The following is a 20,988-nucleotide window of genomic DNA, read 5'->3' as shown; positions in this document are numbered from 1 at the left end:
TATTAAAAGGGATATCACTTATTTGAGGACCAGAAAAGTATTTCTTATTGGTGTGGTAGGAGCCCCCAGTGGCACAATGGGTTAAACCCATTGCTGTCCTGAAGGGTGGGTTGCTGATCTGGAGGTTGCCGGATCGAATCTGGGGAAAGCACGGATGAGCTCCCTCTGTCAGCTCCAGCTCCCCATGCAGGGAAATGAGAGAAGCCTCCCACAAGGATGGTGAAACATCAAAAAGGTTTGGGCGTCCCCTGAGCAATGCCCTTGCAGATGGTTAATTCTCTCACACCAGAGGTGATTTGCAGTTTCTCAAGTCGCTCCTGATACAAAAAAAAAACCCGATGTGGCAATTTCCCTTATTAAAGGGATATTCCCTGTTTGGGGTCTGGAAAGCATTTCCTTTTTTTAACCTAAACAAGAAGCCAAAACAATTACTATATTCTGGGTTATGGGTCCTTCACAAAGATTCAAATGTGTGTTGCATGTAAATTTATGAATGTGGAAAATATGTTGATTTTTCAGAAAAAGACATGACTGACTTGACTGAAATCAATGTTTTCATTTAATATTTAGGTAGAATCCAAACTTGTTAACTGCTACTTTCTAGATGTCAAACCTTTATGCCCCTTTATTGCTATACCAGTATCCAGCAACACTGCTGGGATTGAAGCTCAGGAAAACTCTATTTGAAAATGCTCTTTGGAGAGAGTACGGGTTCCTTTAAGAAAGAAACAATTTGGAGGATAACTTCAAAAAATTCATGTTCACCAGTATTACAGAAACATGTAATTTATCACACAGATTCGAATAATTGGCACATTTTGAAAAATCCTAGTAAATGCAAGGAATTTAGAACCAAAACATCCTTCAACAGATGAAGAGCTGGAAGATGCGTGTTCTGCCTCTGCCCAACAATGAGCAGTCCAGCAATCTTTCTGGGGAATTGATTCTATTTTCAAATTGCTTATCAAAAAGACATTGCTTCTAATGTGGAACAAAAAAAACTATCTTCATGTAATATAAATCCACTATAGCAATTTCTGTTCTTTGAAGCGGCAGAGAACAAGTCCCTGAGAATAATGTTAGATTCTAGTAAAAAGGATCAATTTTGGATGACATAAGATCTGACTTTTACCTTCTTCCATAAACCAGAGCAGGGTTTCTTAAACCTTTTCAACTCGGGATTCCTTTCTGCCCAAGAAAGTTTAATGTGACCCCAAGTATATAGGTAAGGTATATAAAACAGGCATAAATATCAAATGTTTCCTGATTTTTTAAAAATAGCATTTGCAAGCCTTTCTAAACAGGCTGGTTTTCCTTTTTATGGAGTACAGCTGAAGCATTTTCTGCAGTCTGCTGAAACAATGCATGTTGTTGCTAGTGGGTTTGTGTAAAATGGGTAACATTCAGAAACCTTTTACTGTTGTCATTTTTTTCTGATCTGAACACTGAGCCAAGGGGACCCCATTTGGGGGTGGGACCCACAGTTAAAGAAGTAGTGGTCTGGACTTCAGCCCTAGAGTCCATGCCTACATAGACTATGTATTGGGAACATTAAGTGAGAGGAGGATGTTCTGGACTCATGCACTGATTGTGGGATGCCCTTTAGGCACCTGATTGACCACAGTGTGACCAGAACATTGTGGTAGATAATCCTGACCTAATATGGCCTTCTTATGTTGTAATGACAGTCTTTCAGATATGAGTACTGTGGTTCTCCTCCTCTACACTCTCTTCTTCAGGCTAAATATATATCCAAGCCTTTCACGTTTTCCTGGCAGGACTTGTTTTCCATACTCTACTTACCTTTCTTGCCCTTCTCTGAACTCATGGCAAGTTGTCTGTACCAGAGCTTCTTAAACTTTTCCATACAGGATCCCTTTTGGCCTGGGAAAACTATTTGTGACCCCAGATATACAGGTATATAAAATAAGTATAAAGACCAAACATTTACTGACAATAAATCAGCATTTGCAAGGCTTGCAAAAACAGGTTGATTTTCTTTTTAATGGAAAATCTAAAGCATCTGTAGAGACTACAGTAAACACTGCACAAGAGTCATGTAAATGTCTAAAACAGCCACTAGGTGAGGTTCATAAAATTTTTCAAGACCCCAACATTGAGGTAAGAGGAACCCATTTGGGGTTGGGGCCCACAGTTTAGGAAGCACTGCCCTATATGCTTTGCCAAATATGGCACCCAGTACATAGTTGCCCGTCCACATTTCCAGTTTTGACTTTTGCATATTTGACTATTCACAGCTTTGATTTAAAACATTCTCTCTAGGAATCTCTAGGTCCTCCAGAATGACTACCTCAAGTCATATATTTCTAGAGGTAGTATCTCTCTAGGATTTTCTAGGGCCCTTTCTACACTGCACTATATCCCAGGATCTGATCCTAGATTATCTGCTTTAGACTGGCAGATCCTGGGATATAGAGGCAGTGTGGAAAGGGTCTAGTTCTTCCAGGGCGATTCTGTGTTCACCTTCCAGTAGAAGTTGACCACAGAGTTGTGCTAGATGATCTAGAAATTCCTAGAGCAGTGATTTCTCAGGTAAAAGACCCAACATTTTCTTTATTCCTGTTGTTTTGCTTTCATGGGGGTCATGTGCCCCTTATTTATTTATCATGTCAGAAGTGAACCGAGGGTATAAGTTGTAATGTATTTGAAAACACAAAGTTAAAAAAACTTGGCATTACTGTATACTAAATGTCCTTTGACCAGAAGCTGGCCACTTGGAGTGCCTCTGGTATTGCTATTAGAAGGTCCTCCATTGTGCATGTGGCAGGGCTCAGACTGCATTGTAGGTGGTCTGTGGTTTGCTCCTCTTCACACTTGCATGTCGTGGACTCCACTTCATAATGACTTGCAACGACTTGCAACATGCCTGTGCCCCTAACTACAGTGAATGAAGAGGGCTGACAGTAATATTCCCAATGAGGTCTGAGTGGCCCAGAATAGAGCAACTAATTGGGATGTAGACGTTGGACACTCACTAATATAGTCTGGCCATTGCATTAGCCCTTATTTACAGCTCCATCACATTGCTGGCTCATGTTCAGCTTGTGATGAATTTACCTATCATAAGGAAAGAACTCTTAATAGCCTTCTATATTCATGGATTGTGTGCCTACAGGTTCAACTACCCATGGATTGAAAATATCCCTTCCCGCAAAAAACAAACCTAGATCTTGCCATTTAATATAAGGGAGAACATTACACTCTACACCACCACTGAATATAATGGGATTTAAATATCCAGGGATTCGGGTGTCCTGGAGACAAACCCAAGAGGGCCCACAGTGTCTCTGTTTCTTTCCTTTTTAACATAAACATTTTGAATTGTATTTAATTCTATGAGCACACCTTTTGGGGGGTATGTTTTCCCCTATATTTGCTTTGAATCTGTACCTATCTTAATGCCTTCAGTCACCTCGAGTTCTGGGTGAAAATGTGAGGGATGGAAATGGGGAAAGAAGTGGTTTGTAAACTATTTGGGGAAGGTGAATGGACTAAGGCAAAAATTGAGATTGCGATTTGTTGCTGTAATGTGATTACATATCTATCTATCTATCTATCTATCTATGAGAGAGAGAGAGAGAGCATTTTGGATAGCATAGGGAGGGTTAACATTCCTGTGACGTTTATTTTAATGTCTGTGCCCCTGTTCAGAAGATTTCACCTTTCTTTCTGTCCCTGTGATTATTGGATTTTGAAAAATACTTGTTGTAGAAACAAGGATTGGTGATAAAACTTCAGTGGAGATACCTTTTCCCCATGATAACTCTTTCAGGGGTTACTTTCGTTTCCAAGGGGTAAATTTCTCTCACTTCCTGTTGTCTTACTCCCGTTCTTAACTGTGGGTGGCTTGTAAGTCTTAACTGCGAGTTGTATGTAAGTTGGATGTTTGGAACTTGGGGACTACCTGTATATGGCAAATTACACTTTAAATATTGGGGGGGGGGGGTGTCTTTTGTCTCCTTAAGTTTTTTTTCCTTAAAGAAGAAAGTAGTTTCCAAATGAGGTACTACTTATCGTACTTCATTCCCTAAATTCCAGTGGAGGCTTCCAAGGAGATACGCTCTTAGGATCAGGAAGTTCTTCCAAATGTTCGGGTGATTATAAATGACAGCTGTGTTAACGTTGAGGGCACAGGGCAGTCCCGACAAGATAAAAACCTCTAAAGCAGGCATGCATGGAAAAGCAAGGAACTCTTCCATCAGATCCTAGAATTTCATTGTTTTCTTCCTTAGTACCAAGATAGATATGAAGTTAATGCTGAAATTTTTATTGTAAGCTGCTTAAAAGATTTTTATCAACTTATGTGATGTATGATTTATGTGCTTGCAAGTCCTATCCCTCTTATAACAACCTCAAGGCAAAGCTATCATGGGGTTGTCCTGGCAAGATTTCTTCAGAATAGGTTTGCTTTTGCCTCAGAGGATTCAAATTACAAGAAAGGAGATTCCACCAAGAAAGGAAATGATTCCACCATTTGAAAAAACTTCCTGACCCTAAGAGCTGTTCAACAGTGGAACTCTCTGCCTCGGAGTGTGGTTGAGGGTTCTTCCTTGGAAAACTTTAAACAGAGGCTGAACGGCCATCCGTTGGGGGTACTCTGATTGTCCTTTTTCTGCGTGGCAGGGGGTTGGACTAGATGGCCCTTGTGGTCTCTTCCAACTCTATTATTCTATGATTCTATGAAATGCTACTTCTCCCATACGCTACTTCTGCTAACTCTTCTACTCCTAAATCAGCTTCCCACTCTATTTTTAAACTTCAAGAGTGGTGCTGAAGAAATCATGCAACTGATTAATAATTGGATATGAGTTGTCTTGTGGGTATGTTTACTGCTATTTAGAGTGCAATCTATATAAGTCCACTTGCAATTAAATCTCACTGAGGTGCATTTACACTGTAGAATTGATGCAGTTTGAGACCACTTTAAATGCTATGGCTCAATGCTATGGAATCATGGTAGCTGTAATTTATCAAGGCACCTGCACTATTATTATTTTATTTATTTTATTTACCCTATTTATACCCTGTCTTCCTCCACCCTGAAGGGGACTCAAGGCGGCTTACATGTGGCAATAATAATAATAATAATAATAATAATAATAATAATAACTTTATTTTTGTATCCTGCCTTTATCTCCCTGAAGAGACTTGGGGCAGCTCACATGAGCATGAGACCGACATTCAATACCTTAATACATATAAAATTAAACTTAAAATAGATTGAATTAAAATTAATACATATTAACATTTAAAATCATTACATTCAATACTAAAATCACATCATCCAAAAATCGTACTCTGAGGCCGTTTCATAGGCATTGCACATGTGCAGAATCCATTATTGCACTTAGCTATTCTCTGAAAGCCAACTTTTGCTACTTGGGAGAGAAGACGAAAGGCCTTAGACCTGATGTGTTTGTGCAGGACTGTGTCCCTCTTCTTATGAGCTAGTCATTGACCGTAATAAAGTGAACTTGAACTTGAAAAGGCCTTATAAAACTCCTATAATCCCATAACACTGAGCCACAAAAGTTAAAGTGAACTCAAACCGCATTAATTCCACAGTGTACCCTGAGTTCAAATTAGATGTACAGCACCACTTCTTAAAAGAGTGAGCTTTGTAAGGAGGCATCTGACCAATCCAATTAATGTAATGTTTGTGGAGAGATGCTCTATCTGTAACCAGTCAGTTGTTGAACTTGAAGAGAGATTTGTTCATATTACTGTGAGATGGATGAATGATACGGCTCTCAATTTGTACATTACTGATCCGAGTACTGAAACGGGACATATTCCTGAGTTTTAGGGGAACGGGTGCTTTAAATCAGTGTGAGTGGCAAAGCTAATTTAAATGTCCAGACTCTTCTGAGGTAATTTATTATATTCTTGTCACAGTGTTTGACTGAGAATAAGAACCTTTATATGTGATGACTGTGCAAGACAGGATTATTTTTGAACACTAGCCAAGAAGATATTGGTTGTTGTGTGCCTTCTGACTTACGGCAACCCTATAATACTCTATGATTTTATGATGTGGAGCCTCCGATGGCCTAGGGGATAAAAGCCTTGTGACTTGAAGGTTGGGTTGCTGACCTGAAGGTTGGCAGGTTCGAATTCCACTCGGGGAGAGCGTGGATGAGCTCCCTCTATCAGCTCCAGCTCCATGTGGGGACATGAGAGAAGCCTTCCACAAAGATGGTAAAAACATCAAAACATTCAGGCGTCCCCTGGGCAACATCCTTGTAGACGGCCAATTCTCTCACTCCAGAAGCAACGACACGAAAAAAAAATTATGAGCGGCTCTCACAGCCAGGAAGTGCTTAATGTTCAGGTTGAGATGTATACATAGGAAGAACTTCCTGACTGTGAGAGCGGTTCAGCAGCAGTATATGGTCCTAAAGCAGGCATGGGCAAACTTCGGCCCTCCAGGTGTTTTGGACTTCAACTCCCACAATTCCTAACAGCCTACCGGCTGTTAGGAATTGTGGGAGTTGAAGTCCAAAACACCTGGAGGGCCGAAGTTTGCCCATGCCTGGTCCTGGATCATATTCCTTGGCATATTGAGTGGCTTCCCGCTTCTTCCTTACCTGCTGTGATGGCGACGAGAGCGATGAGAGCCGGGCTACCGTCCCGAGCCATTGCAATCGAGGTGGGCGAAGCAGCAGCAGCAGGCGGAGAAGGAAAGCGCCGCTCTTTGGGCTTCCGAATGCGCCGCCCGGTGCCTTTTCCCTCCTTCGCTCGCGCCGCCCGGCTCTCACAAGCTTCCTCCTCCTCCTCCTCCTCGGCGCTGCTCGAGGGCGCCCCCTGCTGGGCGTCAAGCGCGCGCGCTCTTCTCTTCTCAACTTTTCCTCGACGGGAAGGAGGCCTGAGGGGAGGGAAAGAAGCCCCCCTCAGCCTCAGGCAGCCTCTCTCACGAACCACTGAGGAGTCCTCCGGACAAAAACCCTCCTTCCCCGTTGGGGGGCGCCCCTTGGTTGAAAACCAAGCACTTTCCGCACCACAGAAAACACCATATTGCCCCCTCCCCGTCACTCCTGACGTCCTCCCCCCTTCTCTCTTTCCCGCCCTTCTGCCCCGCCTTCCGGCCTCAAGTGCGCATGCGCGCAGGTGCTTCTTCTCATCGTCTAGGTGTCTGCAGACTGAATCTATGGCAGGTACCCTCAGAGATTTGTGGGAATGAGGCAAGTGGGGTGTATATAGTCGAGGCTTTGCCCTGGACTGGACATTCTTTAGGGCTCTCTTCCAACTCTCAGAATATTTGATTCTATAGCTCTATTGCTCCATGAATAAATAATAATAATAATACAGTAAAGTCTCACTTATCCAACATAAACGGGCCGGCAAAATGTTAGATAAGCGATTATGTTGAATAATAAGGAGGCATTAAGGAAAAGCCTATTAAACATCAAATTAGGTTATGATTTTACAAATGAAGCACCAAAACATCATGTTAGACAACAAATTTGACAGAAAAAGTAGTTCAATATGCAGTAATGCTATGTAATACCCTGTTTCCCCGAAAATAAGACATCCCCGAAAAATAAGACCTAGTAGAAGTTTTGATGAATTGCTAAATATAAGGCCTCCCCCGAAAGTAAGACCTAGCAGAGTTTTTGTTTGGAAGCATGCCCAGTGCCTGCCAAACAGAATACCAGAGCATTCAGGATTGGTAAATGTATATACTAGTTGTACATGGAAATAATGGTAGTAACAAGAAATTCTTGATAGGATTCACAGTTTGTCTGGTTATGCTGGTTTGTGATGACAACTACTCTACAGTATATAATAAATGTTCATTTTTTTTTGTTCAACAGTAAATGTGAATTCTTCTTCATGGAAAAATAAGACACCCCCTGAAAATAAGACCTAGCCCATCTTTGGGAGCAAAAATTAATATAAGACACTGTCTTATTTTCGGGGAAACGCGGTAATTACTGTATTTACTAATTTAGCACCAAAATATCACGATGTATTGAAAACATTGACTACAAAAATGTGTTGGATAATCCAGAATGTTGGATAAGCGAGACTCTACTGTACTTTATTTTTCTATCCCGCCACCATCTCCCCGAAGGGACTCAGGGCGGCTAACATGGGGCCAAGCCCAAAGCAGAAACAAAATATGGCAAATTAAAATCAATATACATGACTAAAAACAATATCCTCATAACATTCAGATATAATAAACAAATTATAAAAACACAAAATACAAAAACACCATAGTGCCCAGATAGGGAAGGTAATAAAAGTGAACATCACCATCAATGGATAAAATGGGGGCGATCAAGGCCGAAAGTGCATAATTTCAAGACCGTTAATAAAGTGCTTGGACAAGTGTCAAAGCGTTGCCTGAGATAATTTGGGTTAGGATAGATAGGAAGGAAAATAAAGTATCAGGAAGCAGTATGTCAATGAGAGGGGTCTAACATGTCATTGATTGTTCAAATGTACATTTGAAAAACCATGGCCTCCGGTGGCCAAGGGGATAAAAGCCTCGTGACTTGAAGGTTGGGTTGCTGACCTGAAGGCTGCCAGGTTCGAATCCCACCCGGGGATGAGCTCCCTCTATCAGCTCCAGCTCCATGCAGGGACATGAGAGAAGCTTCCCACAAGGATGGTAAAAACATCAAAAACATCCGGGTGTCCCCTGGGCAACGTCCTTGCAGACGGCCAATTCTCTCACTCCAGAAGCAACTCCAGTTGCTCCTGACACAAAAAATAAAAATAAAAAATCAAGTTGTATGCAGAACACATCATGCGACATGGGGGGCTTGATGAATCCACGGCTGGCGTTAAAGATAACTTTTACAGTTGAGTCTCACTTATCCAAGACTCACTTATCCAAGCTTCTGGATTATCCAATGCATTTTTGTAGTCAATGTTTTCAATCTATCGTGATATTTTGATGCTAAATTTGTAAATACAGTAATTACAACATAACATTACTGCGTATTGAACTACTTTTTCTGTCGAATTTGTTGTATAACATGATGTTTTGGTTCTTAATTTGTAAAATCATAAACTAATTTGATGCTTAATAGGCTTTTCCTTAATCCCTCCTTATTATCCAAGATATTCGCTTATCCAAGGTTCTGCCGGCCCGTTTAGCTTGGATAAGTGAGACTCTACTGTATATATATCTGTGGAGTGTCCAGGGTGAGAGAAAGAACTCATCTATTTAAGGCAAGTATGAATGTTGCAATTAGCCAGCTTGGGCCTCTTCCACACAGCTGTATAAAATCTCACATTATACAGTCGTGTGGAAGGGTCCCTGACTGGTGTTGAATAGCCTTGCAGCTGCGAAGCCTGGCAGTTGCCTGGGGGCACACAAAGGGCCTTTCCACACAGCCATATAACCCAGAATATCAAGGCAGAAAATCCCACAATATATGCTTTGAACTGGGTTATTTGACTCCACTCTGCTATATATTCCAGTTCAAAGCAGAAAATGTGGGATTTTATTCAGCTGTGTGGAAGGAGCCTGAGATACCTACATAAAAACTCCAACCATCACTCAGGTAAAAAAAAAGCACAATTCAAGCCTTGACAAACAGTATCTGCAAATCCCACCTCCATGGTGAACTGAACCACTTAAACTACAGTTGGGCCTTATTCTACTCCGCTGGCTGCATTTTTCTGTCATCACCCTTAATGGTGAAAAGATTAGGAACTGGGGGGTGAGGGATCTTCAACCTCTCAGCCCCTCTCCCAATTTTTTAATTTAAAAAGAGAAGTTTTTAATGCCCTATTCTCGCTCTCATTTTATGTAGACAGAGAATAGGGTATAAAAGGTTCATATATATAAGAAAATCTTTTATATCCTATTCTGTCTCAATATAAACTTGTGCCAAAAATATGTGTGTATGTATATAATCTTTTTGGTAGGAGTTCTGTTGTACCTGTATCCCATGCTGTTGCAAACAGAGGGATGGTTTGCTGTGACGTTTGAGGAAGGTAACCCCACAGAAACCATCCCTCTGTTTGTAACAACCTTTGATTGAAAGTATAGGTAGAAAACCAGCAGAATGTCTCTCCACACTGAAGGAGGAAAAAAGTGGAGGGGAGTTTCGTCTGAGAGGGCTCTGTTAGGGCAAGGAAGACAGAGCAAAAGAGTGGCACATTCCTTGCGATTCGTGGTGCGGGTGTAATGAGGTTGTGCAAGGGCTACTTAAGAATTCACACAGCTCTTTTCTCAAACGCCAAGGCAAGTGAAGTTGGCTGAAGGCAGTGCCAATGTGGGAAGGGGCAGGCGGAGAGGGAGAGGCTTTTCTCTGGGTAAGGAGAGGGAGGAGATCAGTGGAAAAGATTATGAAGCTAGTGCGAAGATGCGATGGAGAATTGAGTCTTAGGGCCTTATCACACACAGGAAATACTTTTGAAGTAGGTAACCCATGTTTGAAGAAGACTGGATGAGGACTTGATACATGCTGGATACGTGCCCACCCCAATGCAGGATCTCTCTTTCCTGTATCTAATAAAATAATGTGCCTTTGACTTATTTATTTGCCATATTTATATCCTGCCCTTCTCACCCCAAAGAGGATTTAGAGTGGCGCACATAAGGCACAATTGCCATACAACACATATCCGGCAAATAAACATATACATTAAAACAACCGCTAAAAACAGTCTAACATTAAAATTATTAAAACCACATAATCCAGTATCATAGTCCAGGCAATTCCAGTTATCATTGCAGCATTCCACATTCACATATTGCACTGATGAATTAACCAAAGGCTTGGTCCCACATCCATGTCTTCAGATTTTTCCTAAAGGTCAGGAAGGAGGGGCTGATCTAATGTCACTGGGGAGGGAGTTCCGCAACCGAGAGGCCACCACTGAGAAGGCCCTGTCTCTCGTCCCCACCAACTGCACCTGCAAAGGAGGTGGGACCGAGCGCAGGGCCTCCCCAGATGATCTTAATCTCCAAGATGGTTCATAGACTTACCACAAGGCAGAGGGATGACTCCTTCTAATCCATTGGCTATTTCCCCATGTCACTGTCTCCTCCTCCCCTCCCCCCTGTAAAAAACGTTTGCAACCACACAATGTCCAAGCCTTCGTCTAAAGGAAGAAACGTAGAAACATCTTTTTGGTCCTTCGGAGGAGTGCAGTCCTGTTTTAAAAAACGACAACAAAAGGGAAATAGTAAATGTAAATGTAGAAAAATGGAACAAACCACTTCTTTCAAGGGAACACCTACAATCTGTTAATTCATTTGTTTTAGCCAAATATTCATAATATTCTAAACCTTTCCTTTCCAGGCAAACACCCCCATCTGCCCATCCACTTTTTTTCAATGGGAAATCTGAGATCTGTTAATAGACGGTGAGCTATTAACAATCTGCAGACAGGTGTATCAACACACATCAAATACCGCACATCTGATGCACGTGGAGTAATAAAGGACTAGTTAAGAGGATTGGAGCCCCATCTTGCCTCGGAGTGTGGTCGAGGCTTCTTCTTTGGAGGCTTTTAAGCAGAGGCTGTATGGCCATCTGTCAGGGGTACTTCGGATGCAATTTTCTGGCTTCTTGATGGGTTTGGACTGGATGGCCCATGTGGTCTCTTCCAACTCTATGATTCTATGATCTTACAAAAGGAGCTATGTGCAGATGCTATGGGTTACTGATGAAATGGACCAGGTGTCATGTTATGGGACCTGTAGGAACCAGCATGCAAAGGGCATTAGAGATGGAGTATTTTACTGCCTGATAAGATCCTTCAACAGTTCACCAGTGGGGTCAGACTGTCTTAATGCATGGGCATGCTGGGCAGTTATCTGGTGGCTTTACTAGCATGGTAGCTCCATGCTAATCTATACACAGACCAGAATTTAACACATTATTTTTCTGATCATCCACCTCAACTTTCAAATTTCCCACTAACTCAGTGAAGGAGAAAAATTACAACTTGTAACATATCTGCATTTGCAAGAGAAATCTTATTGTTTTTAATGTTCGCAATGTGATAGAAGCAGAATATTGTGATGAATTTACAGGAGGTAGTTGGGGACAAGAATTGCTGACCGTGTGCATGTCCATTATCGGAAGCTGAGCCTCTGTTTGCGTTCCAAGAGTCCTTTCTTTGTGGCGAAGTGTTAGATGAAGTGCAAGAAAATAAAATGAGGGAAAAGAAACTGTAGAGTTAGTACTTATTAGTGAAAAAGCAAATATTGAATATTAAAGCATACAGTTACAAGGCTGAAAAGAGGAGTCGTTGGGGAAATTGAGTTAAGAAAGATTTGAAATTTAAGTTAATTTGTAAACTTGTCATATTTGTCAGCAGAACCTTCCTGCTCCCTCCACCCTCAATTCACCAATTATATCAGCACATGCCATAGTGAAACTGAATTTTGTAGCTCTTTCCTGATTTGAATCACGATACATCACATAGGCATTTTTATCTGTTGAAAGCAGTGAATCTATTTATAGAACCTCAGTAGCACCTGCATGTCATGTGCATCAGCTGGACAGCATTCTGCCACATTAGAACTTGTCCAACTAGTTTTTGAAATGGCAGTGCTGTTTACTGAGTATTGATTTAATAGTTTTATTGTATCATTGCTTTTTAGTGGTTTAAATTTTTATTGTTTAATTTGTTTTAGTGATACTGTTAACTATTTACTGTATTTTTACCCTGCTCTATCTCAACCTCAAAGGGGACTCAGAGTGGCTTGCCAAATGTTTGAGTGAAAATCAAAATAATGAAAATTAAAAAATTATAAAATCATTAAAATGTAAACATAATTTAAACATAATTACAATAAATATTAAACCTTAAATATTTTAAATATTGGTCCAGAATAGCAGTTGAAAGTGCAATGACCCAGGACTGTTTGTGGACAATGTTATTTTATGTGATGTGTTTAATAACGTTTAATATTTTATTAGGGGAGGGTCAACTTTGATGTTTTATACTGTTTTTTATTGAGACCATTGAATTGTTGCCAACACTGTGAACCATCCTGAGTCCCTTTCGGTGTTGAGAAGGGCGGTATATAAATACCGCAAATAAATAAATAAATAAATAAGAATATACTTTGAGCACAATGCAAGCCAAATTTTAAGAAATGGCTCGTAGACATGAATTCTCCCCTTTTTGCTCTTCCCGTTGTCCTTAATATAAGTACATTGAAAATATGAAAAAGTAGAGAGATATGATGATGGTGATGATTGCTCCCTTTTATATCTGAGTCGAGATCTAAAGTAAAACACATTGTATTTTCTTGAAGTTACAATTGGCCCACCATATTTATTTGCATGGATTTGATTATTCACAGATTTCATATAGTCAACTTTCACCCAAGTAAAGGTGACTGCTACTCGAGTGAGGAACTCCATATTGGTTACAGCTACAATTGAATAGATTACATAATGTCTAGCATTTTATAGATGGACACATGTGGCCATGCAACATGGAAGTACAGTCAAAATTGCAAAATTTATTTATGAGGCAGAACATATGATAGCTATTTGCTTTCCCTTAGACCTACTAAGAAGGACAAATTTGTGCCCGCTCTTCCCTTCTCTCTACTGCTGAGTTGAGGGAAAAACTTCGCATTTTAAATTCCATTTGCAGCAACTGAAAAAGCTGCTGAGAAAGGGAGAAAGTCTGAGGATGACATAGAGAAAATCTGGAAATTTTAAAAGCATCTTGAAAAGTGAGAAGGAACAAAATTAATTGGGACTGTCCCGATCAAATCAGGATACGCCTAAGGCCCCTTCCATAAAGCTGTATAAAATCCACATTGAACTGGATTATATGGCAGTGTAGACTCAGTTAACCCATTTCAAAGCAGATATTGTGGATTATCTGCCTTGATATTTGTGGGCTGTGTGGAAGAGCCCTTAGTTCTTGATCACTATGGGGTTAATGTTGACTTACATTACAGGACTATTATATGGACCACATAAAATAATCCACATACAAGTACCTTGGATTCATTTAAATGCCATTTGCCATTTGCTCTTTAGAAATCAATTTCAAACACTTGCAATTAGCATCAGTATGTTTTCAGTTATTAAAATAATCATGCACCAGGTATTTTCCTCAAGTGTAGCATATGCAATTCAAATACTTTGCTTCTATGGGCATCTGACGAACTATGTCTGCCATCTACTGGTTGCAAAAATCTTAGCTGGCTTTTTGGTCCATTAGAAAAGAAAGCTAGCATCTAAGGTAGAACTGAACTTCAAATCTCATTATTTCTCACCATTGGCCGTACTGTTTGGGAGTGATGGGTGTTGTTATCCAGAAAAGTCTTTTGAGTTCACATATCCCCTTTTTCTTTATTAATAGGATGTGCAACACATATGTTTAGCTAATGTTTCTTTTGAGTTCACATATCCCCTTTTTCTTTATTAATAGGATGTGCAACACATATGCTTAGATAACATTTTTAGATGCATTAAATGGTGACACTGAATCCAGCACTTGCATATCCTTATACACATACAAAGAAACATTATAAATCTATATATATAAAAGAGTGATGGCATCACGGCAATTCACAAAACAACAAAAGTACAGGCCCCCCAACCTCAAAATTTGACAACACAACCCATCATCCACGCCTCAAGGTTGATACAACAAAAAGAAAAGAAAAATAAAGTCCTAATTAGAGGGAGAGCAATAATTTTTTTTATCCAATTGCTGCCAGTTTAGAGGGCTAATCTCTGCCCACTTGGTTGCCTAGCAACCAAGGGACAGCCAGGTTTCAGTTAGGGGACAGGCAGATTTAGGCCTCACTTAGACTTCTTCCACAGATTATCTAATTTGCACTGGATTATATGGCAGTGTAGACTCAAGGCCCTTCCACACAGCTATATAACCCATTTATAATCTTATATTATCTGCTTTGCACTGGATTATCTTGACTCCACACTGCCATATAATCCACTTCAGTGTGCATTTTATACAGCTGTGAAGAAGGGGCCTCAGATAATCCAGTTCTGAGCAGATAATATAAGATTATCAATATACAGTAGAGTCTCACTTATCCAACGTAAACAGGCTGGCAGGATAAGTGAATATGTTGGATAATAAGAAGGGATTAAGGAAAAGCCAATTAAACATCAAATTAGGTAATCGTTATACAAATTAAGCACCAAAACATCATATTATACAACAAATTTGACAGAAAAAGTAGTTCCATGCGCAGTAATGCTATGTAGTATTTACAGTAGAGCCTCACTTATCCAACACTCGCTTATCCAACGTTCTGGATTATCCAACGCATTTTTGTAGTCAATGCTTTCAATATATCGTGATATTTTGGTGCTAAATTCATAAATACAGTAATTACTACATAGCATTACTGTGTACTGAACTACTTTTTCTGACAAATTTGTTGTCTAACATGATGTTTTGGTGCTTAATTTGTAAAATCATAACTTAATTTGATGTTTAATAGGGTTATCCTTAATTCCTCATTATCCAACATATTCGCTTATCCAACGTTCTGCCGGCCCGTTTATGTTGGATAAATGAGACTCTACTGTACTGTATTTACAAATTTACCACTAAAATATCACAATGAATTTAAAACACTGACTACAAAAACATTGATTGTGAAAAGGCAGACTGCGTTGGATAATCCAGAACATTGTATAAGCGAATGTTGGATAAGTGAGATTCTTCTTTAATATGAAATAATTACTGGGATAGAATAATGCAGAACAATATAATCTCTAAAACCAGGACAGTAAATAAACAGGGGAAAAAAATCTAGAGATTACAAGAGAGAATGTTTTATTCAAATCTGAATAATCAAATCTGCAGAAGTTGAACTTGCAAATGTGGAGGGCCAACTCTAATGACATTTTACTCTAATGTTAAAAGGGTATTAAGACAAACAGTTTTCAATTTTCTTCCAGACAGAATTGAATGTACAGAGTTTGTCCATTGAAGTTCTGAACAGTGTGGGAATACCGTTTGTAATGACTGTCCTTCTCCCATAACAACTTGTCATGCAATTGAGATTATTCTCTGATTAGATGATGATGATGATGATGATGATGATGATAATAATAGTAATAATAATAATAATAATTTATTTGTCATCCACCTCTCCTAACACATAATCATAGAATATATACATTAAAACACACCATCACAAAATACACATATTAAAATACATAATGTAAGGAATAAAATGCAATACAAATACATATATTAAAATACAATTGAGACTCTAATTTAGTGTAAGTTTAAAATATTGTATTTTACCTGAAGAGCTGCAACTTGGCACATACAATAGGAAGCCCATTGGATTAAAGTTGGTCTGCAGCCTGTAGTACAATCTTGAGTCAGTAGGTGCCAGACCTTCCCTGAGAAGAGATTGGCTCAAGAGATTATGTAATTTTTTCCAAGGCTCTAAGGCCCCTTCTTACACAGCTGAATAAAATCCCAACAGTATCTGCTTTGAACTGGAATATATGGCAGTGTGGACTCAGATAACCCATTTCAAAGCAAATATTTTCAGAATTTTTGCCTTGATATTCTAGGTTATATGGCTGTGTGAAAGGGCCCTAAGTCAGGGGTCCTCAAACTTTTAAACAGAGGGCCACTTCATGGTCCTCCAAACTGATGCAGGGCCGGATCATAATTTGAAAAAAAATAATAATGAATGAATTCCTATGCATACTGCACATATCTTATTTGTAGTGCAAAAAAAAAATGAACGAACCATACAATATTAAAAATGAAAAACAATTTTAACCAACATAAACTTACCAGTATTTCAATGGGAAATGTGGACTTGCTTTTGGCTGATGAGATAGTCAAGCTAATTAGTGTTGTTGTGTGCCTTCAAGTCATTTAAAACTTAGGGTGACCCTAAGTCTAAAGTTTAGGGTGGGGGGCGGGTAAATGACCTTGGAGGGAACTTAGTTTGGAGACCCCTGTTCTAGTGGTCTGATAATTGGACCATGACTAAGGAAACAGGGTCACAATCCCCATTGGTGGAATTTAAACAGTTCAGAGAGAGAGAAGATAGTATGTCGAATGAAAGGCTGAATAAGCACCAAGTTAGAGGAAGATAAAGGCTGGAACTACGCTGACAAACTGCATTATTTGGCAATCTAGATCCAGCCAATGATTATCAAGAAAGAGTGCAAAGGAGAGAAAGACACATTGGAGAGAAACATAACTGGTTGGGGGGGGGGGGGGGTAAACTAAACCACACTATACAATTATTGCACTATGAAGTACTTGAGTTCTCTTACTAAGAAGTTTAAATCCTCCCTAAATTGCAAATCCCAGGATTCCACAGGATGTTGAGGTGTGGTTGGGACTTTAAAGTGTGTATAAAGTTTTAATATATTTGAGTATTTTAAATTATTTTAATATAAATGGTTGAATTGTTTCTTTAATATTATATTTATACTAGCTAAACCTGGCCATGCTTCACAGTGACTCAGTATGATATGAAATAAATGTGAAAGTAAATAAAAGTATTGCAGTGAACACTGATTCACCCAGAAAACATATCATTCAATACAATACCCTGCCTTGCGTTGCTGTGTCCATGTGGAGCGAATGGTAAGGAATGAAAAAGTGGTTTTTACTAAAAAAATCTTTTTTTATTGTATAGCTGGTGGATTGACTACATTTTTGGTTTGTCTTTTTTCTGTAGAAACAGTAAGATCAGATAGTTAACTGACTCTGGTGCATGTGACGTATAATTGCCCGTGAGAGAAGCAATTGTTCTCTAATCTCAAACCGCACACTTGCAAAGATTGCCCCTGCACTTTATTGAAAGCCATTGCAATTGCAAGGCGTATTGGAAGTTGTAGTTGTGTGAACTCGAATGCCATGTTGGTCAGAATGAGTAGGATTCCCAGGGCAATCACCCCCAACTCCTGCGTATATGTAGAGTTGGCCATGTAGGGTCTGTGTGCCAGGTTTGGTCCAGATCTGTTGTCGGCTGGGTTTAGTGCACTCTGGGATTAGGGTGAACTACAATTCTCATAATCTAGGTTAATGCCCACAAACTACAGCACTATGTTCAGTTGGTCATGGGGATTATCTGCACCAAGTTTAGTCCCAGTCCACTGTCGGTGGGGATCACAGTTTATCTGGATGCAGGTGAACTATAACTCCCACCAATCAATGTCAGTATTCCCCAAACTTCTCCAGTATTTTCTGTTTGTCATGGGGAGTCTGTGTGCCAATTTTTGTCTAGGTCCGTCATTTGTGTGGGTCTCAGTAGTCTGTTGAAGTTAGAGCTGAATCGGGTGAAGGTACTCCAAATCCCATAATTTATAGTCCATCCTCCTATCAGCACCAGGACGTGAAGTGGGTAATGAGGTGTCTGTGTGCCAAATATGGTCCAGGTCCATCAGTAGTGGGGGTTGCTGTGGTCTGATTTGGGTGAAGGTACTGCAAATCCCATCATCCGTGGTTTGTCCTCCCCTAACCACACCAGGATGTAAAGTGGTGCATGGGGGGTCTGCATGCCAGGTTTGGTCCTGATCTGTCATTGTTGCTCGTTGCAGTGGTCTGTGGGAAGTGAAGTGATTGAAAGTACTGTATATCCCATCATCCGTGGTTTTCCCTCCCCTAAACTCATTAAAACACGCATGTATTGGTATGCCATGTTGTGTCAAAATTTCAAGTTGATCGACCGACTGCTTTTCCAAGTTATGTGTGGACAAACATACGCAGGCTATATTTTTACATGCAGCAGAGTCTCGTTTATCCAACCTTCATTTATCCAATGTTCTGGATTATCCAATGCAGTCTGCCTCCTGCCCGGATCCACAGCTGTTTCTCTAAGCAGCAAGGACTGAATTTTTACAGATTTAACTTCTAAGTTCATTTTATGCAATTCTATCCTTATTTGTAGTCAATTGGTTAGTAGCCAGTGTTTTTGTAGTCAATGTTTTCAATACATTGGGATGTTTTGGTGCTAAATTCGTAAATACAGTAATTACTACATAACGTTACTGTGTATTGAACTGATTTTTCTGTTGATTTGTTGTAAAAAATTATGTTTTGGTGCTTAATTTGTAAAATCATAACATAATTTGACATTTAATAGGCTTTTCTTTAATTCCTTATTATTCAACATTTCACTTATACAATGTTCTGCCGGCCCGTTTATGTTGGATAGGTGAGATTCTATTGTAGTATGATGAGATGCCTCACCCATCTTTTGCTCCCACCTTGGAGATGTTCACCACTGCTCTAGAGGAGTCATCTTTGCTTGACCAAACCCATGGCTGCATCCTATATCAGTTGAGCTGAATTTTGACTATACTGTTTCTCTATAGAAACTTATTGTCTTAGGCACGGTTGGTGGGGACGAGGGAGAGGGCCTTCTCAATGGTGCCCCCCCCTCCGGCTCTGGAATGCCCTCCCTAGAGAGATTAGGCAAGCTCCCACTCACCTCTTGTTTCGTAAGGAGCTGAAAACCTGAAAATAGATTTTTGAATAGAGCTCCTTAGACTCCTCTTTAGCTATGCTCTCAGTAAGCACCACATAATTAAATAGGGAATAACACTTTAAAAACAATTACAGAAAATTGTTCAGATTTTGTTACATAGAGTTATCTACTGTATTTCATCACGTAATAGTTGCACCTCCTTTTTTTGAAGGCAGAAAAGGGGGAAAGTGTGACTATTATGCAATGAAAATGGTATTTACAGAATGGGGCTCAGTGTGATGCTGAATTCCAAATACTCAAGAGCTTTTCAGCATTGCTATTTCATACCTGTCAGCTTGATTAGTCTTGTTCATGCCAGCTGAATCCTGCCTTTGCAATTATTGGTATAGCTTTCCATTGGGTGTAGTGCTTCTGACAGCTCTGGCACATTTTTGGGCTGGTGCGTTTTCTCAGAGTCAGCTGCATATACTTTATGGTGCCACACCTCATGACGTGATGGCAAGTGTGGTGGAAAACGACAGTGGGTGTGTGGGATGAGGCGCTCTCACACTTCAAGACCAAATAGTGTTGCTTCAGATACCCAGAGTTGTGCACACCCAGTATTTATATCGAAGTTGAAGCTTGGAAAAACAGGGTTCTTTTGACTACCCACATTAATTAGAGATGAAGAAAAAAAACATTCCAAGGAAATAGAAGTTATGTTTGCCTATATTTTATGGGAAAGCACCTCTGGTAGACTGAGGTGCTTGCAGTGAAACAGCACTTCTGTTATCTGACTTCGTGCTCTGTTTCTTCCAACTTATAACATGGCTTTATATCATGACGATTGCTGTTATACTGCATAGTTAAGGATTGTGACTATATGTCAATATTTTCTGTTTTTCGAAGGCATTGAATGTATGCCGTTGTTTGTTGGAATCAGCCCTGAGTCCCTTTGGGGAGATAGGAAGGAAAAGAAATAAAGTTGTTTTTTATTATTATTGACACAACAACATTGTATGACACAGCAAGCAAGATAGATACGTTGGATTTCGTATCACAAAATCACAAGTCGAACACTTCCCAAGTGTCTAGGACTGTGTGATGGATTTTTGGATGATGCGCGCAGATCCCAGTAGGGTGGCCTTTTGCAGTTGGCAGATTGTAATTTTGTCAATGTCTATTGTTTCCAAATGCCGGCTGAGATCTTTTGGCACGGTACCCAATGTGCCGATCACCACCGGGACCACCTGTACTGGATTCTGCCAGAGTCTTTGAAGTTCAATCTTGAGGTGAGTTTTTCCTGTTGTTTTTCGTCAATGCGACTGTCACCTGGTATGGCGACATCAATGATCCAAACCTTTTTCTTTTCCACAACTGTGAGGTCTGTTGTGTTGTGTTCCAGAACTTTGTCAGTCTGGATTTGGAAGTCCCACAGTATCTTTGCATGTTCATTTTCCATTACCTTTGCAGGTTTGTGATCCTACCAGTTCTTTACTTGAGGCATAAGTTCCAATGAATCATTTGGGCCACATAGCTGTTTGTAGTCTGTCTGTGCGATTTTCTTACAGCAGCTGAGGATATGATCAATGGTT

General features: G+C 40.0%; 2 protein-coding genes across 2 annotated transcripts in view; one reads left to right on the top strand and one right to left on the bottom strand.

Annotated features, from left to right (window-relative positions):
* parm1 (prostate androgen-regulated mucin-like protein 1) overlaps window positions 1-7,289 on the bottom strand; it is a 41,953-nt gene extending 34,664 nt beyond the window's left edge. The window contains exon 1 of the mRNA XM_003222366.4: window positions 6,609-7,289. Coding sequence (XP_003222414.2) covers window positions 6,609-6,660 — 52 coding nt within the window. The 5' untranslated portion in view covers window positions 6,661-7,289. The remainder of the gene's footprint in view (window positions 1-6,608) is intronic.
* btc (betacellulin) overlaps window positions 7,114-20,988 on the top strand; it is a 58,200-nt gene continuing 44,325 nt past the window's right edge. The window contains exon 1 of the mRNA XM_008113082.3: window positions 7,114-7,175. Coding sequence (XP_008111289.2) covers window positions 7,169-7,175 — 7 coding nt within the window. The 5' untranslated portion in view covers window positions 7,114-7,168. The remainder of the gene's footprint in view (window positions 7,176-20,988) is intronic.

Source organism: Anolis carolinensis, chromosome 6, assembly GCF_035594765.1.
Source record: "Anolis carolinensis isolate JA03-04 chromosome 6, rAnoCar3.1.pri, whole genome shotgun sequence".
Classification (NCBI taxonomy): domain Eukaryota; kingdom Metazoa; phylum Chordata; class Lepidosauria; order Squamata; family Dactyloidae; genus Anolis; species Anolis carolinensis.
Note: the sequence above shows the minus strand (reverse complement) of the source record. Positions and strands in the feature narration are given on the sequence as shown.